Here is a 20,846-nt window from a genome sequence, read left to right as displayed (position 1 = left end):
GGGTCAGGGGTTCAAGCTTCCATCAGCCAACCCAGCAGGCTCCCCGTTACCTTCCGGACCGAGTGCCAAGGGCAGTTCTGTAGGAGAGTCGGCAGACTTGGTAAACAGAAGTGGGGTGCCCAGTTCCATCTGAATCCAGATAACAGATGATTTTCACTACACTAAAAAACTATCGGCCCTGGCCGGGGAGTTTAGTAGGTTAAAGTGTTGTCCGAGATGCCAAGGTTCTGGTTTGATCTTTGGTGGGGCACATGCAAGAATTAACCAATGGCCCTGGCTGGTTTGGCTCAGTGGATAGTGTCAGCCTGTGGACTGAGGGTCCCGGGTTTCTGCCTCGATCCCCAGTAGGGGGCGTGCAGGAGGCAGCTGATTGATGATTCTCTCTCATCATTGATGTTTCTATCTCTTTCCCTCTCCCTTCTTCTGTGAAATCAATATAAACATACATTTTTAAAAAATCGACCAATGAATGTATAAGTGGGGCAACAAATCAATGTGTTTGTCTCTCTCAAAATCAATAAATAAAAGCAAACCAACAACCCGACCCCCCTTCATGATTGATCTGAAATTCAGAGGTAACCGGGCCTTCCTGTGTTCCCTGCTACTTCGGAAGGGAAATACGCTCTCCCAAGGGGCTGCTGGGCCGGATGGAAGCAGTTTAAAATGCCAAACAGGCGCCTGCCTTCAGGGTGCCACCCCCTCCTCTACCCTCCAGCGACATCCCTCATCAGATACCCGAGCAATAAAAAGATAGGCAGAGAGCTGCTCTAAAGGCCATTCTTTATTTAAACATTTTGATGATGTGCATACAAACAGTCTCCCAAGGAACAAATGTAAAAACTAATACAAGTCACCCTTCTGGGAACAGAGAAAGCCATTTAGAAATGTGACTTACACTATACACATGCGACAGGCCAGGGTCCCACACCTGCCCTGGGGGTGGGGAAGTTTAAGACCAAGTTTTGTTTGTTCCAAGTAGTTAGATCATGTTTACATTCCACACGGTAGTGCTATTCCCGCCGCAAACGTGACAAAATATAACTAGTAACTCTATAATAATAAAAAGAAGCAGCAATACTAAGTAGAGAGTAAAAAATTTAGATGATGGAAGAATGACCTTCACCTTGGTCATGCACTTATGGTGTCTAAACATATTTGCCTTTTACTCATAGTCAGCGGAGCAAAAAGTATCAGTCTTGTGCATAGTACAGTTCAAGTCAAAATTTCTATAAATGTGTTACAAAAATAATATGTTTAAAGGTTCATTTCCCAAAGCAAAATATCTTGAGCAATCACAAAATTACATATTATTTAAAATTTCTGAAAATGATTGTTTATTGTGGAGAATATTTATATAAACTGTTGCTGATATGAAAATATACTTTGAAACCTAAAATGGATTTTTTTTTTTCAAGGAGCAGTAAAAATACAATCTATTTATTTGGTCAAAACACCCAAATAACTTTTCAAAAAAGGGCATGGGTGTTACCCAAATTCATGTCAGTTACATATTTAATATGTAGTAAGTCGTGAATGGCAAGTCAGTGACTTTGAGACCTAGTATAAAATGCTAACTTCAAACTCATAATTCTGTAAATTATAAGGTCTTTCAGTCTTTTGAGATTTTAAAGAGAGCGGCTTGTAAAGCCTCATTTATACCACAGATATTGATTTGGTGCCCATGTTAGGCACTGAGGGTAAATATGGGCCCCCAACAGGCGTGTTCTTTCTGTACCGAATGTGGATGGCACTGTGGAGACCTTAGCTGAACAAAGTCAGAAGATAATAGCGCCCGAGGTTTTAGAAATAGTATGGAATATTATTACTATCAACAGTAAAGTGATTTTATTGATAGTTATGAGTTTCCCCTGGATAACTTCACTGAATTGGAAGTATTCGATATTGTCCTGATCACTGAGACAAAGGGGAAGGAGAATGCTATTTTTCAGGTCACACAACACACATACACAGTTATATGCACAGAAACATGTAATGTGTTCTTAGCATGTCAGTGCACCAGAACTCAGCCCCTGATACAGACGGGAAGATCTCGGGTCTTTGCTGGCTGCCCAGCCGTGTGCACCGGGGAAGAGTGTGTGCCTGTGGCAGGTGCAGGAGGACCCAGCCGTGTGCACTGGGAAGTGTGTGCACAGTGGCAGGTGCAGGAGGGCCCAGCGTGTGCACTGGGGAGAGAGCGTGCACCGGGGAGAGAGCGTGCACCGGGGAGAGAGCGTGCACCGGGGAGAGAGTGTGCACCGGGGAGAGAGTGTGCACCGGGGAGAGAGTGTGCACCGGGGAGAGTGTGTGCACCGGGGAGAGTGTGTGCACCGGGGAGAGAGTGTGTACCGGGGAGAGTGAGCACCGTGGCAGGTGCAGGAGGGCGGCTGTGGAACAGGCGGTGGAGTCCATTGGCTTCCTGGCTCGCTGTGTGCTGCTGACCTGGGGCGCTGGTGTGAACGTGGCAAACCCTGAGGCCAGGCTTCCCCTCCGCTTGCTTTGTGACGGTTGTGTGGCCACAGCTCACTTAGTCCCGGAGCTGTTCTGAAGGCTCTCCTGACGCCGAGCCAGCAGCCGCTGTCTGTTGGCGGCTGAGACACTCGGTTGGCTGTGTGCGTGCTTCTGTCCAGGAGGCTCAGGAACGGCCTCTGGGAGACTGCAGGCTTCTCAGGCTGGCTGCCCAGGTGCGGGGGTGAGGACGGCGGTGCTGGGTGCTCAGGTGCAGGGGTGAGGACAGCGGTGCTGGGTGCTCAGGTGCAGGGGTGAGGACAGCGGTGCCGGGTGCTCAGGTGCAGGGGTGAGGGCGGCAGGGGCTGGCTGCCCAGGTGCAGGGGTGAGGACGGCAGTGCTGGGTGCTCAGGTGCAGGGGTGAGGCTGGCAGGTGCTGGCTGCCCTGGTGCAGGGGTGAGGGCGGCAGGTGCTGGCTGCCCTGGTGCAGGGGTGAGGGCAGCAGGGACTGGCTGCCCTGGTGCAGGGGTGAGGGTGCTCAGGTGCAGGGGTGAGGGCGGCAGGGGCTGGCTGCTCAGGCGTAGGAGTGCTGCACGGTGCTGCGCTTGGAGACCCTGGTGGAGGAGGTGGTCACAGTGCAGCCAGACTCCTCGGAGCTGAAACTGGGCGGAGGGCCAGGGATTGCCGCTCCAGAGACCACAGTCCGTCTGGCCGTCACGGCCGTCTCAGCGGCCATCGGGGCGCTGGCATGCAGGGTGGCAGCGGGGGTCAGCACCCTCTCGGTCACGGTCACACTGCGCCCACCTGCCTCGCCGGCCTGGGCCCGAGCAGGCTGCACGCCCGAGCTGGGGGCCAGGAAGCTCTCTCGCTCGCTCACCATCACGTAGTGTCCATCCGGCAGGTGCGGGGTGCCTTCCAGGGCACCGGACCGAGCCCTGCTCGGCTGGATGACCCTCTCGGTGACCGTGACGTTGCCTTCGTTAGTGTAGTGCTGAGCGGCGTGGTGCTGAGCGGCGTGGCGCTGGTCCATCATGGCAGAGGCCGGCGCGTACACCCGCTCCGTCACGATGAGGCCCTGCGGCTGCCGGGGGCCCGGGACCAGCGCCGGGGGCGGCCCCCCGGGGCCCGTGGCAAAGGCCGTTTCCGTCACGATGACACTGCCCGCAGCCAGCGCGTCGTGGCGCTGGGCAGCCCCCTGCTGGCCCTGCGTGGCCACGGCCCTCCGGGTGACCGTCTCCTGGGTCACTGCCTCCGCACTCGCTCCGAGCACGGGCCCGGGCCCCCGGAGGCTGCCCGCGGCGTGAAGCCTCTGCTCCGAGAGGCCGTGGGCAGCCGCCCCCAGCACGGGCGCTGGCCTCTGCTCCCCCTCCAGCTCCACGTCTATGTTCCGGCCCAGGCAGACCTCAGCCAGGGTCTTGAACTTCAGCCCCAGGTCATCCAGGAAGTGGTCGTCCAGCTCGCCCTCAATGAAGCTGCAGCAGCCGATGGAGCCGTGGGGCGACGCGGCGTCCTCCTGGGAGTACACCAGCAGGCAGTCCTTGCCCGCGTGGCCGTCGTCCTCCTCCGTGTAGCAGGCGGCTTTCTGGAGGGACACGCAGACGGCGTGGCGTTAGTGACACCCTCGTTTAAGGACGAGACTACACGTGTTCCTGCCCAAAACACTGTATGTATTCCTGGAGCGAACGGCAAGGAAGCATTAGATAGCCACACTGACGGACCCGACAGCGCGCCGGCCAGGATGCTTAGAAAGTATCAGGGTGTGAGCCCGGCCGCCGTGGCTCAGTGATAGAGTGTTGACCGTGAACCAGGAGGTCATGATTCAGTTCCCAGTCAGGGCACCTGCTGGGTTCCGGGCACATCCCCAGTAGGGGGCATGCAGGAGGCAGCTGATCAATGATTCTTTCACCATTGATGTTTCTATCTCTCTGTGCCTCTTCTTTCCTCTCCGAAATCAATAAAAACATATATTAAAAAATAAAAAAATATATTGAAAAAAAAAGAAAGACTGGGGTTGTTGGTGGCCACTACGTAAGTCAGCTGATGGACTGGTTCAGTGGGCTGCATCTCTCTTCCCTCGTTATCTGTCTGCAGTCTCTTTATGAAAAGGGACGACAGAGTGCCACCCAGATCCCAGGCAGTAATTAGCCTGATCACACCACACTCACATATACACGCTTTTCTCCCAACCTACCTCTGCGAAATAGCTTCCTAAGAATTCCTCGCTCATGGCGCCAGCTGCCGCCGCGCGAGCTCCGGCCATGTCTCTGAAGATCCCCGAGGCCCTGCTGGTCCTGATGGTTTCGCCGCCGCCGCCGCCGCCGCCTCGGAGGGCCCCTGCCCCTGCCCCTGCCGTCCCCGTGACCTGGGTGGTGGCCCCGGAGAGGTGGCTCCTGTGCTCCTCCCACCGCCCGTCCAGCTCGGACATGTCCTGCTGCACTCTGGAGAAGGAAGCCGAGCTGCCTCCTTTCACGGCGGCGGTCTCCTTGGCTGCCAGGCCTCCCGCGGCGCCGCCCACGGCCACGCCCTCCGTGTGATCCGCTGCCAGCAGCGATGGCACCACCTGGGAGGGCAAGTGCAGTGGAGACTGAGTCAGAGAGGTGAAGGGGCCCTCCGGGTGGTAGGGTCTGAGCTACCTGGTACACAATAAGCTCTTCCCACAGGAACAAATTTGGAAAATGATTTTGGGTTGAATAACTTGTCTTTGAGTTTTCTGAAGACCCTCTTCTACCTTCTTGTTTTTTTCTTTTTTTAGATGATTGTGATCCAAGGAGAAAACAAGATTTACTAGAGGACCGATGCACGAAATTCATGCATGGGTACCTAGGCCTGGCCAGCGATCAGGACCCATCGGGGCCTTCCAGCTACTGGCTGAGGCCTCCCTTCTCCGGCTGCTGGCTGCTGGCCAGGGTCTTCCTTTGTTCCCTGGCACCCTCTGGTGATCAGTGCATGTCATAGCGAGTTGTTGAACTCCTGAGGGGACACTGCATGGCTCATTTACTCTGTTGGTACCAATTGTATTCCAACTTTCCTCGAGTTAAAAACCTTTATGATGGTAGAAGCGTTATTTTTGTCTAGCTGGACACGTGGTCATCGCAAAGACAGATTCGGCTTTAAGCCTCCATTGCCGGTAGAAAGTGCCCCCTGACTAAGGCTGCTGGATGGGGTTTCAGGCAGACAGGGAGGATGTGTCTTAGGGGAATGTTTTTCAGGGGCGGGTCGTCCCCTTTGTCCTACTGCTTTGGGGAATGTGGGGACAGCAGTTAGTGTCTAGATCAGTGGTTCTCAGCCTTCCTCATGCCGCGACCCTTTATACAGCTCCTCATGTTGTGGTGACCCCCAACCATAAAACTATTTTCGTTGCTACTTCATAACTGTAATTTTGCTACTGTTATGAATTGTAATGTAAATATCCGTGTTTTCCGATGGTCTTAGGCTTTACAGCAGCGGTTCTTAACCTATGGGTCGGGACTCACAGGTTGAGAACCGTTAGCAGGATTGACTAAGATGCTATTAAGTAGGTAGAATAGGGGGTTTCCAATCTTTTACAACTCTAATGGGCATGGGCTTACCTCTGCCAACCCTACAAACTGAGGAAATGAAAAAGCAGGAACATCTGGTTGTGAAAACTGCCCATTTAACATTGGTAATAAGAAATATTTTCACCCTAAATCTCTACACGCTTGTCCTCTCTAACCTTTGTTCTGCATTCTCCGTGTCACGACCTGACCCCTTTCCTACATTCTCTGTAACCAGGAGCTGCCACACACAGCAAAGCCCCTCCGTTCTGCCCTGGCAAGGAACACAGAATATGTTCATTCAAAGGCATGAACGCTGTAAGGACCACGTTCCTCTCCCATGACCGAACATGTTAGAAACACTGCCCAGGCCCTTTGAATCCTGCTCCTCCCAGGGTCTGACCTTGTCTTCAGGTGGCGCCCCCTCGCTGTTCCAGGGGTGCAGCATCTCCACGGTGCCCGGGATGGGCGCGAAGCCCTTGGCGCCCTCCCCGCACTGCCACATCAGCAGCAGGAGCGGCACAACTGCGCAGACAAAACAAGCACAGAGCGTTAGCCCAGCTCATGTTAAATGTGTCATATACTTCTGGAATTTGCATATATCCCTTCCTGGAATTCAGTCTTCACTATTTACAGCCCCGGGAAGCCCAGTGGCCGACCACTCTGGTCCCAGCCCCGGGAAGCCCAATGGCCGACCACTCTGGTCCCAGCCCCGGGAAGCCCAATGGCCGACCACTCTGGTCCCAGCCCAGGAAGCCCAATGGCCGACCACTCTGGTCCCAGCCCAGGAAGCCCAATGGCCGGCCACTCTGGTCCCAGCCCAGGAAGCCCAGTGGCCGACCACTCTGGTCCCAGCCCAGGAAGCCCAATGGCCGGCCACTCTGGTTACAGCCCAGGAAGCCCAATGGCCGGCCACTCTGGTCCCAGCCCAGGAAGCCCAATGGCCGGCCACTCTGGTCACAGCCCAGGAAGCCCAATGGCCGGCCACTCTGGTCCCAGCCCAGGAAGCCCAGTGGCCGACCACTCTGGTCCCAGCCCAGGAAGCCCAATGGCCGGCCACTCTGGTTACAGCCCAGGAAGCCCAATGGCCGGCCACTCTGGTTCCAGCCCAGGAAGCCCAATGGCCGGCCACTCTGGTCCCAGCCCAGGAAGCCCAATGGCCGACCACTCTGGTTACAGCCCAGGAAGCCCAATGGCCGACCACTCTGGTTCCAGCCCAGGAAGCCCAATGGCCGGCCACTCTGGTCCCAGCCCAGGAAGCCCAATGGCCGGCCACTCTGGTCACAGCCCAGGAAGCCCAATGGCCGGCCACTCTGGTCCCAGCCCAGGAAGCCCAATGGCCGGCCACTCTGGTCACAGCCCAGGAAGCCCAATGGCCGGCCACTCTGGTCACAGCCCAGGAAGCCCAATGGCCGACCACTCTGGTCACAGCCCAGGAAGCCCAATGGCCGGCCACTCTGGTCCCAGCCCAGGAAGCCCAATGGCCGACCACTCTGGTCCCAGCCCAGGAAGCCCAATGGCCGACCACTCTGGTCCCAGCCCAGGAAGCCCAATGGCCGGCCACTCTGGTCCCAGCCCAGGAAGCCCAATGGCCGGCCACTCTGGTCCCAGCCCAGGAAGCCCAGTGGCGACCACTCTGGTCCCAGCCCGGGAAGCCCAGTGGCCGGAGGAGCCACCCAGCACTCACGCAGCAGGAGCAGCAGAGCCAGGATGATGAGCGCGATGGCGGCGGGCCCCAGGCCCACGTAGGCGCCGCGCAGCGATTCCACGCAGCCGCTGCCGTCCAGGCACTTGCACACCGCGAGCTTGAGGACCTGCTTTTCGGAGCAGCGCAAGCCCTGGTTGTCTGCGATCAGGAGCTGGATGTCACTTCTCCCGGGCTTCAGCTCGCGCGGCTGCAGCAGCACGCTGGTGCCTGTGGGAGAGGCAGGGAACGGAAATGAGCGATTACCCGGGAAGGCAATATGGATTATGGAAACACTTTATTTTTAAAGCAAGTTTCTATTGATTTTAGGGAGAGAGAAAAGGAGAGAGAGAAACATCAGAGAGAGAGAAACAGCAACATTGATTGGCTGCCTCCTGCCACCCCCGGCTGGGGACTGAGCCAGCCGGCAGCCCGGGCGTGTGCCTTGACTGGGAATGGAACTGGTGCCTGGGCTGATGCTCAACCACTGAGCAACACTGGCTGGGCTAGAAACAGCTTTTAGTGGCCAATGGTATTGAGCACCAGTTAGAAGCGCCATCCTTTCTTCACGGCTCTATTTCTTTTTTCCCTTTCGGGGGAGGGAAGGTGAAACTACCCACTTTTGGAGACGCCCAGAGGTGGGCTGGCATGCTGGTATGAAAAGGGTTTGGTCTAACTTCTTGTTTGGTCCAGACACTCCAAATACGTGGGGGAAGAGCAAAGAACAGGCGTTAGACCTGCCTTTCCTTTCCGATGATCAGCCTTCACAAATGTGTGTGGGTTGCCAAATGCTAAAAAATGTTTTATGTACTGGGAACATACTGACACCCGTGGTGAGCTAAGTGGAATTCGTGCACCAGGCCCCTAGTATAATTGGTAAAAGAAACCCAGCCTCTAGCATAAGGGCTTCCCATTTGTCCGGTGTAATACTTTGATCTGTCAGCCGGTGGCCTGGCTTACTCTCTTTGTGTACGATCCTCCACTCCTCTGCCATGCCAGCTGGTTTGTCGACGATGGCGAAAGTGAACGGGTCACTGTTGGGGTACCCGTCCAGGTCCCTGGCGGTCACGTTCACATACTGCACGTCGTCACACACGTTCATCACCGGGTCCACCAGGGTGGGGCAGTTGTCGTTGATGTCTTCCACGTTGATCACAACAGTGCCTGTGATGGTTTTTCTAGGAGTATCTTAAAGAAAGGGAAGGAAAAACTATGTAAATTCTGATTCTATTGCTGTTAACAAGCATAGTTTGAATTTTCTTGCCATTTCCATAAGAAGGTCCTAACGAATGAGGACACTTCCTATCCTAGATATTTTTCATAGATCACATAATATCTTTTAATCTGTGAAATAAGTAGAAATGTGAAAATTTCTCCACTGGAGAGAGCTGGTTTTTCTGTAAGATCAAAAGGAAGGTCTGTGATGTTGGAAAATAACATCAAACCATATATAAGCAAAGAAATATCTATTTAATAACTTACCTTCTGAGACAGCTAAAATCTTTACAGTGTATGTGCCATTTTTGACATATCTGGATTCATAGTCGGGAAATTTTACAAGTTTAATCTCCGATGTGACAGAATCCACAGAGATCCAGTTGTCTATGTCTTCCAATTTGGTATACCTATTTAAGACAAACACAAAATCAATTTTGAATTCTGGAGAAGCTGTGACTCTAATATTTACAAAGTCTTTCAAGTTTAACTTTCGCTTCATTGTATATGTTCATGTTCCAGGCATTAATTTGAAGTGTTTTTAATTTCCTGAAACTATCCTAAAATTTTAATTTCCTCTCTTTGCTGCACACACCACTTATTCTGGAACCTTCCTTGTTCCTGTAACTCAGGACAGACACGGGAGCGGCCAGCCGCTGCCTGCTCGGAGGAGGGTCATGGTCTGTCTCCCAGCTCCCAGCCTGCTCTCCCCGAGGTCGGGGAGACCTTCGGAGAAAGGCGTCGTTACCCAAGGAGACCCGGCGGGGAAGAGTCCTCTCACATGCTGTTGTTTGTTGGCATCATATCATCATCAGTGTTTAAAAAGACCAATTTTAATCATCAGTGGCTGCCTTCAATGGAGCACTTCACCATTTTGGGATATTGTTGATTGCTAAGAGCAATAAGACTTCTTCCCGTGGGAAATGGTTCAGAGTGAAAACATGAAGTGATTTCTGGGTTTCTTCCCTCAAAGCAGGAGAATTAGTGTGCAAAGAGGTAACTTTGGGAGAGGTGAGGAGAACTTTCATATTATGTTTTCAGAAATGTTTGTAATTTTTGGGTTCAGTTAATGGTAAACTCCATTGAGTTTACCATTAACTGAACCCAAACATAAGCCAATAAGTATTTGGTTCAATTAACCAGATTGATAGTTTGCTTTCTGGTAAGTGGCTGTTTGCTAATTTATAGCAATACTTGTCTACATTGCTATTTAAAAAATACCAATTATACACTTTAACCTAAATTTCTGCTTTTTAATATTCCTACCAGTTAGGGATGATACATTTAGATTTTCACAAGTACTTCTGAATTTCATGTCTAGAATTTTAAAGCCTGGCCTTAACTGTTGTCAATGGTTTCCCACTTTCAGAGTTATAATAATGCAGGCAGAGTCTTAGTAAGGAGGGTCACATTTCCCATGTATGTGATCTCTCGTTTACGGATTTTTCTCTCTTCTCTATAGTAGAAATTACAGACACCATTCAAAGTAGGATGGCAGCTCACATGTTATGCTGAATATCGATAAGCAGTGGATGCATATGGATAATCAGTAAAACAGTAAATTATGACAAAGTGAACGAAGTAATTCTTCTGTCCCGTCAGCATTTCTAATAGCAATCACCAATTAGTCAGGGGAACATTAGGAAATTGTTTAATTGAGTTGTGCATCCCTCCCTTCTCTGTAAAACGGTAGGTCTGAGTCCATCTTTAAGCTTTTTCTTACACTGAAGTTCTGTAAGTGCATGCTAAAGAATAAGAGAAAATCCTTTTGAGAAATAAGGAACATGGCTCATTATTTTTTCCAGGCAGAATATATATTTTAATATATTTATCACCCTTAATTAAAAAGCAGCCAAAGTTAAGTAGAAGTTTCAATACATAGCCCAGTATGACTGCAGGCTAATGGTTAGAACATGTAAGCCGCTCAGTGGGCAGCAGTGAGAAATGGTCACACAGCATGCATCCTCAGGACTGGGGATCCTGTTAGGGACAGACTCGTTAGGGGTGGAGCCATGGAAATATAGACACAAAACTCCCAAGAAGCAGGGTGGTTCCCGCAAGTACGGCGGGCAAAACAGGGTCACCAGCACACTGCAGAAAACACAGCGGAGGCTGCTGGCTCACTTTATTTTGGGAAAAGGCAATCTGCTACTCTTGGATGATGAATTCCGTTAGAAGAAGTTAGGCTAGTGTAGCTCAGTGGTTCAGCATCAACCTATGAACCAGGAGTCACGAATTAATCCCTGTCAGGGCACATGCCAAGGTTGTGGGTTCAATCCCCAGTGTGGGGTGTGCGGGAAGCAGTCGATCAATGATTCTCTCTCATCATTGATATTTGTGTCTCTCCTTTTCCCTTCCTCTCTGAAATCAATGAAAATATAATTTTTAGAAAAGAAGTTCACCCGAAGGAAAGAGACTGTTGCAGGCATTCAGCGATCTTACTGTGGCTGACCACACGTGCTGACACGCTACTTTATAAAGTGCTGGTACCCAGGGACGCTAAGGACACTAAGCAACCCAACAGCCCGGCTGGCAGCAGGCAGGCTGCGGTCTGGGTGGCAGGCGGGCTCTTTAAATTCCACCGAGCAGCTCCGCCTGGGCTCCGCCATCAGGATCCATTCTGCAGATTCACCTTCCATGGCATGGACCTGCGATCTCAGATGCACATTTACTCTGAAATTTTAACCTATCGTGCAAACCTAAGGGGTTGCTTTAAGGGGGCACAGCCCAGCCCCTTCCGGAGGGCACAGTGGTGCCATCTGGTGGGCTCTCAATCCAAGTATCTGATAAAAGCCACCATGACCCAGACCGTCAAAGGCACCTCCATCCCTGCACCAAAGGCATGGTTTCCTCCAGGGTGGATGTGCAAATGAAACTGGTTTCTCCACATTGAAATGCACGCGCAACTATTTCTTCTAACCAGCCTGGTATCTAGTGGAATTTGCAATAACATTTGCTCTTCCTTTGCTGTTTTTCAGCCTCGCTAGCCAGAACTCTCCGAGGCAGGGACCAGGCCTGCCTCACACTCGGGGTGGAGGGAACGGGCCAGGGGACTTTCTCCAGGCCTCTCGGTTGCAGGCTCAGCTCTGGGAGGGTAATGTACAGGCCGCTGGGGAGTCACAGTGCTGGTGGGAAGAAGTGAACTGTCACCCTTCACGGTGATCTGTGGCCGACAGGCGCTGGGAGGAGTGTACCGCGGCACCTCTGTGCGCCGCCATCTCTTACTTTGCGCGGGCCACCTGTCCGGTGTCCTCGTCAAAAGCCTGGAATTTCCCGATCACTTGGCTCAGGCTCGTCTTCTCCATGCTCTCGCTGGTGCGGATGGAGATGGTGCTGCTTCTGAAGTGAATGCCTTCTTTCACGTCCTTCACCTTCACTGTGATGGGGATGGATGTCGGCTTGTACTTATTCTTCACTGACTTGTGGAAAGAGGCTTTATTCGTGACAACGACGCTGAAGTCAAGATGCTTCATTTCTTCATAATCCAATGCCTACACAGGCAAAATCAAAGGGAACTGTTCAAAAGAGAGAACTAGAACATACACAGAACACATACGTGCACCCACGTATGATTTTAATGTTGGATAGGACAGTTTAACACTGCAGCCCTGAGTATTCGAATTCATCTTGATAACATGCATTTAAAAATCTGCCAACGTGGAAATTTGTAACTGTGAAGGATGACTAGGAAACATCCCCAATTTTTTTTTTAAAGGGCAGTGTCATTTAAAAACATTTATTCTGAACAATCTGAAGTGATTTCTTAAGGAAGTTAATGGACATTCGATATCAGCTAATATCCCTTACACTGGCTCCATGGGTGTGCTCTAGGGAAAGGGCTGCATACACAGTACTTACCTTAACGAGGACCACGATTCCTTCATTCGTTTGATTGTCAGTTTCTATGCGGAAATAACCCTTCTCATTTCCTGACACAAATGTGAAGTTGGCCAGCCAGTTATCCGAGCCCCTCTCATCTCTGTCCAGCACTTTTATGCGCATCACTTCCACATTGACTCTGTTTTCTTCAACCATCCCTTCAAACTGCAAGTCAGGACACAGGATTTTCATGTTAAGCCACATACACACACATCACACATTTTTAGGGAAAACCAACATATGAATAAGTGGATACATTGGTTATAGAAATAGTAGTTACCCTTTGACTCTCCACCACGGGTATATTGTCATTGACATCCAAAATACGGATCTGAACTTGAGCTTGCTGGACGGGCTTATCTGTTATTTCTCCTTTGTTGCCGTCTCGGGCCTCCACCGTCAGAGTGTAGCTGCTGTGCTCCTGCAGGGCAAGGCAGACACCCTGGGTGAGCATCAACCCTCCACCCTGCCTTCCTGCTTTTAGTCACGTCCCCATCAAGGAAATGCCCCGCAGTGCAATGCACTCATCAGTAAGTTTCAGGATCTGCTGTATTCGTGGGAAGATGTTTATTTGCTGTCAGCGATTTCCCAGAAGGGGCATAGGAGCCTGGAGGAGTTGCCGATAGTCAGTTTCTTAAAGATGTCATTGGTGATATTAGTCAGTTTCTTAAAGATGTCATTGGAGATATTAGTTTATTTCTTTAATATGTCATTGGTGATATTAGTCAGTTTCTTAAAGATGTCATTGGAGATATTAGTCTATTTCTTTAATATGTCATTGGTGATATTAGTCAGTTTCTTAAAGATGTCATTGGAGATATTAGTCTATTTCTTTAATATGTCATTGATGATATTAGTCTATTTCTTAAGCATGTCACTGCTGATATTAGTCAGTTTTTAAAACACGCTCATGGGTGACAGCAGTCAGTGTCTTAAGCGTGTCACTGGTGATGCTATGAGGAGACGAGTCTCTCCTTACACAGTTTGTGCCCAGAGTGCTGTTTACAGCACACTCTCCACCTGGGAAGTGATGGCGGGGATATAGGGACTGGTTCTTTCTACCTCACACTTCCTTGTCAGCTTACAGTTAGCCAGAGAGCTGGTCTCCAGGAAAAGCTGGCCAGTGAAGCCAAACTTGGTGACCTTGACCTTTGTCCGGACATCCCGAGGGATCTGATTCTTAGAGAAGGTGCCCTAGAGAGCGACACCTCCCATGTTCACCTCACATGAGCCCTGCTCTTCCCCTCGGCCCCCCGCGTCTCCCCCATGTGGCGGGCGGCGGGTATGGGGGGAGCCAGCACCGTGCGTGGGCGGCTGTGCGGGCAGAATCAGTGCCAGGAGGGCAGAGGCTGCGCCTGGCTCCAGTGCTGGCCGTCACTTCCCAGCTGTTTGGATACCCTCACTTCCTTTGAGCCCCGCGTCCTTCTGTGAACATGGGGATGGAGAATGCATGGATCTGCCGCCCAGGACTTCTAGGTGGATTGATGGGTTCATCTATGTAAAAGGTGTGGGCACATCTGGCCACATGGGCTGACCTTTCCACACTTCAGGGACAGCAGCTTATTAAAAAGTCACACTACTTCAAAATGAAACTTTTCCATTCTAATTTTGTTGGAAGGTATAGAGTAGCAGTTTAAGAGCAATAATATTCTTGAATTCTCCCAAGATCTCAGGAGGAACATTGGGCACAGCCCTGTCCCTCTGGGCAGAGTGAAATCACCTTTGAAGAGATGCAGAATATCCTGGCTGCACTCGGGTGGTGGTTTACGACAACTCAGTGTTCTCAGGGCCATCACCATTTCACTCTTGCACACTGTAAATCTTCACGTGTGCAGCCCTTGTACAATCTTCCCTATCTCTTTTTTCTTTTAAAATTCCTCCTTTCAGTTAGAAATAAAAATGTGGAATGTTTGAGAGAACAGCCTTTCTAGGAAACCTCCTCCAATTTTCTCCCACTTTGGGATTTCCGAAGGCTCTGCCATGGGCTGACTCTGCCTTTCTGCCTCCCGGGGCATATCGCTGAGCAGGGAGGAGGCCTGGTGTGTCGTCACAGACTGCAGACCGAGGAAGCTCTCTAGCAAACAGAGCCCGGGCTGTCCTTGACAATTTTAAATCTTTTAGCAGCCACATTCAAAAAAGTAAAATAAAAAAATAAAAAAATAAAAATAAAAAATCCTGATGTTAATATTAAAATGTATTTTATCTAATCTGTTGTATCCCAAATATTATTTCAAAATGTAATCAACAAAAAATTATTAAGATGGCACTTTACATTCTTTTTTCATACTAAGTATTCCCAATTGGGTGCATCTTATCTTTGAAGCACAACTCAGTTTGGACCAGTCACATCTCAAGTGCCAAAGGCCACATATGGCTAGTGGCTACCGTATGGGACAGCACACCCGGAGGAGGGGGTAATGCCAGAGTTAGCCTAGGAACTAGAAATACACAGCAAAGTAAGGAAACTGAAAAGAGAAACAGAGAGGAGAACCTGACAGAATAAAGGAGAGTTTAAAAGATGAGCAACAGGAAAGATTCACGTACCTCTCTGTCCAAGGTACTAGTGACTGTATAAATCTCTCCTGTGTCTTTGTTCATGTAGAACATCGCGGGGTAAGCAGGCTCCTGGGATACGATTTTGTAGGAGATTTTAGAATTGATGGAGTTGGGCTCATCTGCGTCTGTCGCGTTGACTTTCATCACCAGGGTATCTGGCGTTAGAAACAGAGGCATCCAGAATGAAACTCAGCCGTGACCACGTGCACGTATGTTATTGTATGCATCATTTCAGCTGCTTCTAAGAGGATTTCAGCTGCTTATCAAAACCTCAGTTTACCAAGATCAAAAAACTGAACTGGACGAGGAACAAGTGTGACTGGATTGTAGGAGTAAGAAAAGGAAAGGGCAGGACCAACGTTAGTGCATACAATTCTTAGGGCGAAGTCCCCAACACTTGCTACAGGAGGGCCACAGACTTATTTATAATAGTTCTAATAAAAAAAGGAGAATGAACCAGTACAAACAGATGCTTATTAAAATATAAATAATTCAGGAGAAGCACAGCTGCTCTTCGGACTACGATCAAAGAGAAATGTTTTGCCTGGCTGGTGTGGTTCAGTGGTTGAGCATGGCCCTAGGACCCATGACCCATGAAGTCACGGTTTGATTCCCGGTCAGGGCACATGCCCGGGTTGCAGACTGATCCCCAGTACGGGGTGTGCAGGAGGCAGCTGATTGATGCTTTTCTCTCATTGTTATTTCTATCTCTCTGAAATCATAAAAAAAATATTAAAAAAAAAGAAATCTCTCCTGTAAGCCTTCATGTAGAGTGCTCTATTGAATGATACTAATGAACCTGACAGTAGGAATAACACGAGTCAAAGGTGAGCAAATACTGCCAGCGGACAAGACCAGCCAGCCACCAGTTTTGTAAATAAAGTTTTATTGGAACACAGCCATGCCCATTTGTTTACATATTTTCTATGGCTGCTTTTCTGCTACAAGGCAGAGTAGCTAATACAGAGATCCACCATGTCACAGCCATCCACCATACCTGTTCTGCGGCATAAAACCTGTCCTGTAAAGTCTTTAGAATGGATGACAAAAAAGCCAGTCCTGCTTGCTACTCTCTGTCCCGTGGCTAGTCCTCAGCCCCCCGGAGTCACAGGAGTCGCGTGCAGCCCCTCGGCGGTCACAGTGCCGTGGGGCATTCATTCATCAAACAGCGGCCACTTACGTGCTGCGCTCAGCTCTTCCACGGCCCCGACAAACACGTCCTGGGTGAACACGGGCTCGTTGTCGTTGATGTCCAGAACCTTGATGCGCAGTTCCAGGGGCTTCTCCAGGTTGTTGCCTCTTTCATCCAGAGCATAACCAACGAGCTGAAATGGTGGCACACGGAACGGAAGAGATTAGATTTAAGCTGAGCCGATGACCTGCCATGGCATCAAAAAATAATAAAACGAACCGTGACAGCTACCCAAGACAAAACTCCAAACTAGTAAACGTAAGCCTGTTCTCACCAGGAAATAGGGCGTTTCTTCTCGGTCGAGAATGCTGGTGACGTTCAGCTCCCCCGTGTCCTTATCGAAGGCGAACACACCGTAAGGAGGCTCGGTGATGCCTTTCCCAGTGTACTTGTATACAATTTTTATTCTTCTTTCTTCTGCAATGTCAGAGTGTATCTAGCATAAAAAGACCAAGGGGATATTATCTCTCGATGGAGAGTTTGGAAAGTTGGGGAAGTTTAATAAGATTTTTTCCTTTTGATGTAAATTTTATTCTTAACGACGTATATAACTAAAATCAGTAAGGATACTTAATGCATATTGAACCCCAAAGAACCAATGCGTTTTAGGGAAACATAACGAAAGAATGTGTGAATGACTCAGATATCTCAGAAAACCAAACCACACCAAACCAAAACTCTAAACTCAGTTGCTCACACACATGCTGAGATGTGGCGCCTGGATCACAAGTCTGGGTTTTAGAAGGTTTTCTCCAGACGACCTGTTGCTGTGAAATGGGGGAGCTCGTCATGCATGACGTGTCTCAGGCTGGAAGTCAAGCTTAGATGTGTCTGCGCCATGAGCCAAGTGACACAGGGATGGGATAGAGGGACAGGGTGAGGCAGGGACAGGAGCCCTGAGGACCCCACACTGCAGATACCCGTGGGGCCAGGCTTCCAGCAGAGCAAGCGGAAGGGCGAAGGGGAGGGGCTGAAATGTAGAATGAGTTAGATCGGTTAGGGGATGTAGCAGAGTGGAGGATGCGGCTGATAAGAGCCGAGGTCAAGGCCAATAAATCCCAAGGGAAGCAGTTGAAAAGGTCTCACGAAGTGGGGGAGCATGCTTTGATTTATCTTTTCAACCATCACTCTGGCTGCTTTTGGGAGAATGAACTGTGGTGGGGGTTGGGTTGGCATGGGGTGGCCAGAGTGAGAGCAGGGACACAGGGTCAAGACTCTTTGGGGAAGACGGATCAGAGATGGCACTGACTTGGACTGGGGGTGGCAGTGGAGAGAAGTGGGCAGATCCGGAATGTATTTCAGGGTGAAGCTCATAACACCTGCTACATTTTAAAAAAGCTGGATGGGATGATAGTGCCATTCACTGACTTGGGGAGAACTTAGAGCACCTTTAAGGGAAAACAATCAGGGACTCAGGCTCGCACATGACATAGAACCATAAAGAAATAGGACGCTGAGTGCGAGAAGGGAGTTATTAACTACTGGGCCAGGACAGCGGCATTAACGGAGACTGTCTCAAGCTGGATAGATCACCTTATCTATTCGGTATCGTTTTTCCTTTTGAAAATTAGTCCTCATGTGTCCGAGAACAGAATATGCCACTCCCAAATATGCCACCTTGGTGTAGGTTTATTTTGAGCTGAAGGCAATTGAGAAGAAGCGGATTTAAAAAAAGCTCTCTGCCCTCCCCGTTTGTCTAAACGCAGAACATAAATTTATAAAGGTGGTCTCTTTCTCTCTCTCTTCTCTACCAAGGACAAAAGTTAATCCTCACTGACAACTCTTTTCAGTGCTGAGATGGCACAAGGACTCCACATAACACACTTGACTGCCGAGGCTTTCTGCCATCGTCCCCATGTGTCTGTCTGCCCACCGGGGCTGCCCACAACCCCAGGCCCGTCTCCTCTGCCTCGTCACTTCTCTAAGAATTAATGTTCCTTTCCTAAGACGCCAAATTCCAACCAGACCTTGGAGTTACTCATCTCTGGATACTCCCACGTGTCACATGCATGACACACACGTCAATAAACGTGTACTCTTCTCCTGTTAATTTTTCTTTTGTCGGAGAACCCAGGGGGGTGGCAGGAAAAACAACTTTTCCTCCCAAGCATGTGATACTTCCTTTGGTTATTGTAACCTGTTACACGGAGATTCAACCTGTGCAAGGCCCCTGAACTCTTAATTTAATCAAAGCCCCAAATTACACACATCCTAGTATCTTCACCAATGATGGCGCATCTTCCAGAATGGGAAAGAGGAAGTTGTTTTTTAATAATTACATGTATTGGGAGACATCATCATATAGGCTTCGGGTGTGGGTTCCTATTTTTTTAAGTTAAATTTATTGGGGTGACATTGGTGAATATGATAAGAAAGAAGACCTTAAAACTAGAGGTTCCTGATAAAAATTAAGCTTTGCTAATTTTCAAATACATCTGCAATATTAAAAAAAACCCTCATCAAGTACATTATAGAATCTTCCTTAAATTTGAAAGTGGACACACAGTCTTCTGGCACATTTTGGTGATATGCACATGCTTTCTGTTCCTCTTTAGGAAGTACCTTGGCGATGGGATTCTTTTTGGACAGATCCTCTCCTTCCCTCAGACTCACGGGGGCCGTGATCCAGGCTCGCTTCTGCCGCACCAGGTGCGTGTGCTTAGGAGGCTCATGCTGGCTTCTGCGGGGAAAGGTCTGCAACAACACATAGCCAACAAGGATTCAGTGCCTAAGACGTCAGGACAGTACCACGGAATTCACTGGAACCTTAAAGAAAGCTGTGTACATTTCAAGGTATAAATTTCATATTTATTAACACACTTCCTTTTCATAGAGGAAATGTGTATGTACTCTAGCAAGTTCTATAGGAGTTCAACAGATGGTCTCCAAACCAGGATAGCATCTGGGGTTTCATTTTTATCAGAAAGAAAAGATTTCTCAGAGTGAAGAGTTTAAAAGGTTAAAGAATAACTTAGTGACCTTACAAATAAGCACATTAAAATTAACATGAATTTTTCTTACTAATGGGAAATGAAGTTCAGTGTTTCTGTGGTAGCTTATATTTTAAAAATAAATTTCTAAATGTTTTAAGACTAAATATTAGTAACGTATTGATCTTAATTTGACTAAAAGTAGTGAAAGTGTCAATTAATGAATTCATTGTTTTAATGATGGGGTCAAAGTTTAAACTGCCCATATTTTGTTTTTAGAACCTTTACGTGGAAAATGATTGTGTAAATTTTCAATTGTTCTTTAACAGATAATATAGGTTTTATCCAAGGAAAATCTCAATACAACTGACCTAGTGTCTTAAAATCAGAAATGATTATTCTACTAGGTTTCTCACTTCCTAATTTTGTAGTTCTATATAACAGGTATTTTATTTAGAAATATTTACACTGCTTATCTCTAGGTCATTAATTTTTTCTTTGCTTTTAGTTGAAAAATTCTATAACTTAAAAAATTAAATTATGTAACAAAACATTACATAACACTAAAGTTTACAATGTAAAAGTATAAAATTTCCCTCTACATTTTCACTCACACCTCAGAGTCACTGTTAACAAATGAATGAATGAGTACCTTCCGTGGTCTTTCCTTACGACCACAGGGTTGCACATGTATAAGGTCTTTTCTATAAAAATGCAGAGCACTATACATGGTTCCTTACCTCCAAGTGGAGTGCATTTCCAAAGGCAAAGCAGATCTGAAAAATAAAATGATTTATTTATCGTTTAATATAATTTATCACCCCAGTTTAAATATCTTTTAAATAAATAACTAGGACATTGCAGACATTAACAGGAAGAAAATAGGTTTAACAACACCACTATTCTCCTTTGTCAAAAGAAAACAAAATTCACTTTCTCCCCTTTGCCTCCCTGCCATGTCTGGGGCCAGAGAGAGGAATGTACACTCTGTTTGGTCCACAGGGTCTTCTCCAGGAAACTCAGAACACAACGGACATCTGCAGACCAGCCCCAAACTCCCCTGTGACTTCCATCCCTTGTTCTTGGGGAACCCACTGACTTTCCTCAAGGCCTTAGTGTGCAGTGCCCCCCAGCACCCCAACTCCCATCATCCCCCTGGGCCATACCCACGGCTGCCCATGCTCAGCCTTCTCTCCTCACCTTCCTGGGCCCACCGACTCTTCTCTGGTCCTTACCCAGCATGGTCACATTCCACAGAACCACACACAGCATGTCTGCCCTCACCTCTGGACAGCACCTCCGTCCTGCTTTTGAAGTTTGCTTCACCTTTCTCCTGGCTGAATCCAAACCAGCACTTTCTAATGCGGTCGCCAGGTGTGGCTATTTACACTTGAACTTAAGTTATTGGTGATTAATAATTCATTTGCTCA

General features: G+C 48.8%; 1 protein-coding gene across 1 annotated transcript in view; it reads right to left on the bottom strand.

The window, feature by feature from the left end:
• Nucleotides 1-2,898: 2,898 nt before the first annotated feature.
• DSG2 (desmoglein 2) overlaps nt 2,899-20,846 on the bottom strand; it is a 29,869-nt gene continuing 11,921 nt past the window's right edge. The window contains exons 2-17 of the mRNA XM_045574904.1: nt 20,766-20,770; nt 20,157-20,192; nt 19,049-19,180; nt 16,761-16,922; nt 16,475-16,619; nt 15,283-15,449; nt 13,019-13,159; nt 12,718-12,903; nt 12,085-12,350; nt 9,127-9,269; nt 8,605-8,832; nt 7,648-7,875; nt 6,364-6,485; nt 4,637-5,005; nt 2,984-4,027; nt 2,899-2,925 (exon numbers count right to left, since the gene is read on the bottom strand). Of these exons, the coding sequence (XP_045430860.1) occupies nt 3,020-4,027; nt 4,637-5,005; nt 6,364-6,485; nt 7,648-7,875; nt 8,605-8,832; nt 9,127-9,269; nt 12,085-12,350; nt 12,718-12,903; nt 13,019-13,159; nt 15,283-15,449; nt 16,475-16,619; nt 16,761-16,922; nt 19,049-19,180; nt 20,157-20,192; nt 20,766-20,770 (3,338 nt within the window). The 3' untranslated portion in view covers nt 2,899-2,925; nt 2,984-3,019. The remainder of the gene's footprint in view (nt 2,926-2,983; nt 4,028-4,636; nt 5,006-6,363; nt 6,486-7,647; nt 7,876-8,604; nt 8,833-9,126; nt 9,270-12,084; nt 12,351-12,717; nt 12,904-13,018; nt 13,160-15,282; nt 15,450-16,474; nt 16,620-16,760; nt 16,923-19,048; nt 19,181-20,156; nt 20,193-20,765; nt 20,771-20,846) is intronic.

The sequence above is a fragment of the Pipistrellus kuhlii genome, unplaced genomic scaffold, assembly GCF_014108245.1.
Source record: "Pipistrellus kuhlii isolate mPipKuh1 unplaced genomic scaffold, mPipKuh1.p scaffold_m20_p_6, whole genome shotgun sequence".
NCBI classification, from domain to species: Eukaryota; Metazoa; Chordata; class Mammalia; order Chiroptera; family Vespertilionidae; genus Pipistrellus; species Pipistrellus kuhlii.
Note: the sequence above shows the minus strand (reverse complement) of the source record. Positions and strands in the feature narration are given on the sequence as shown.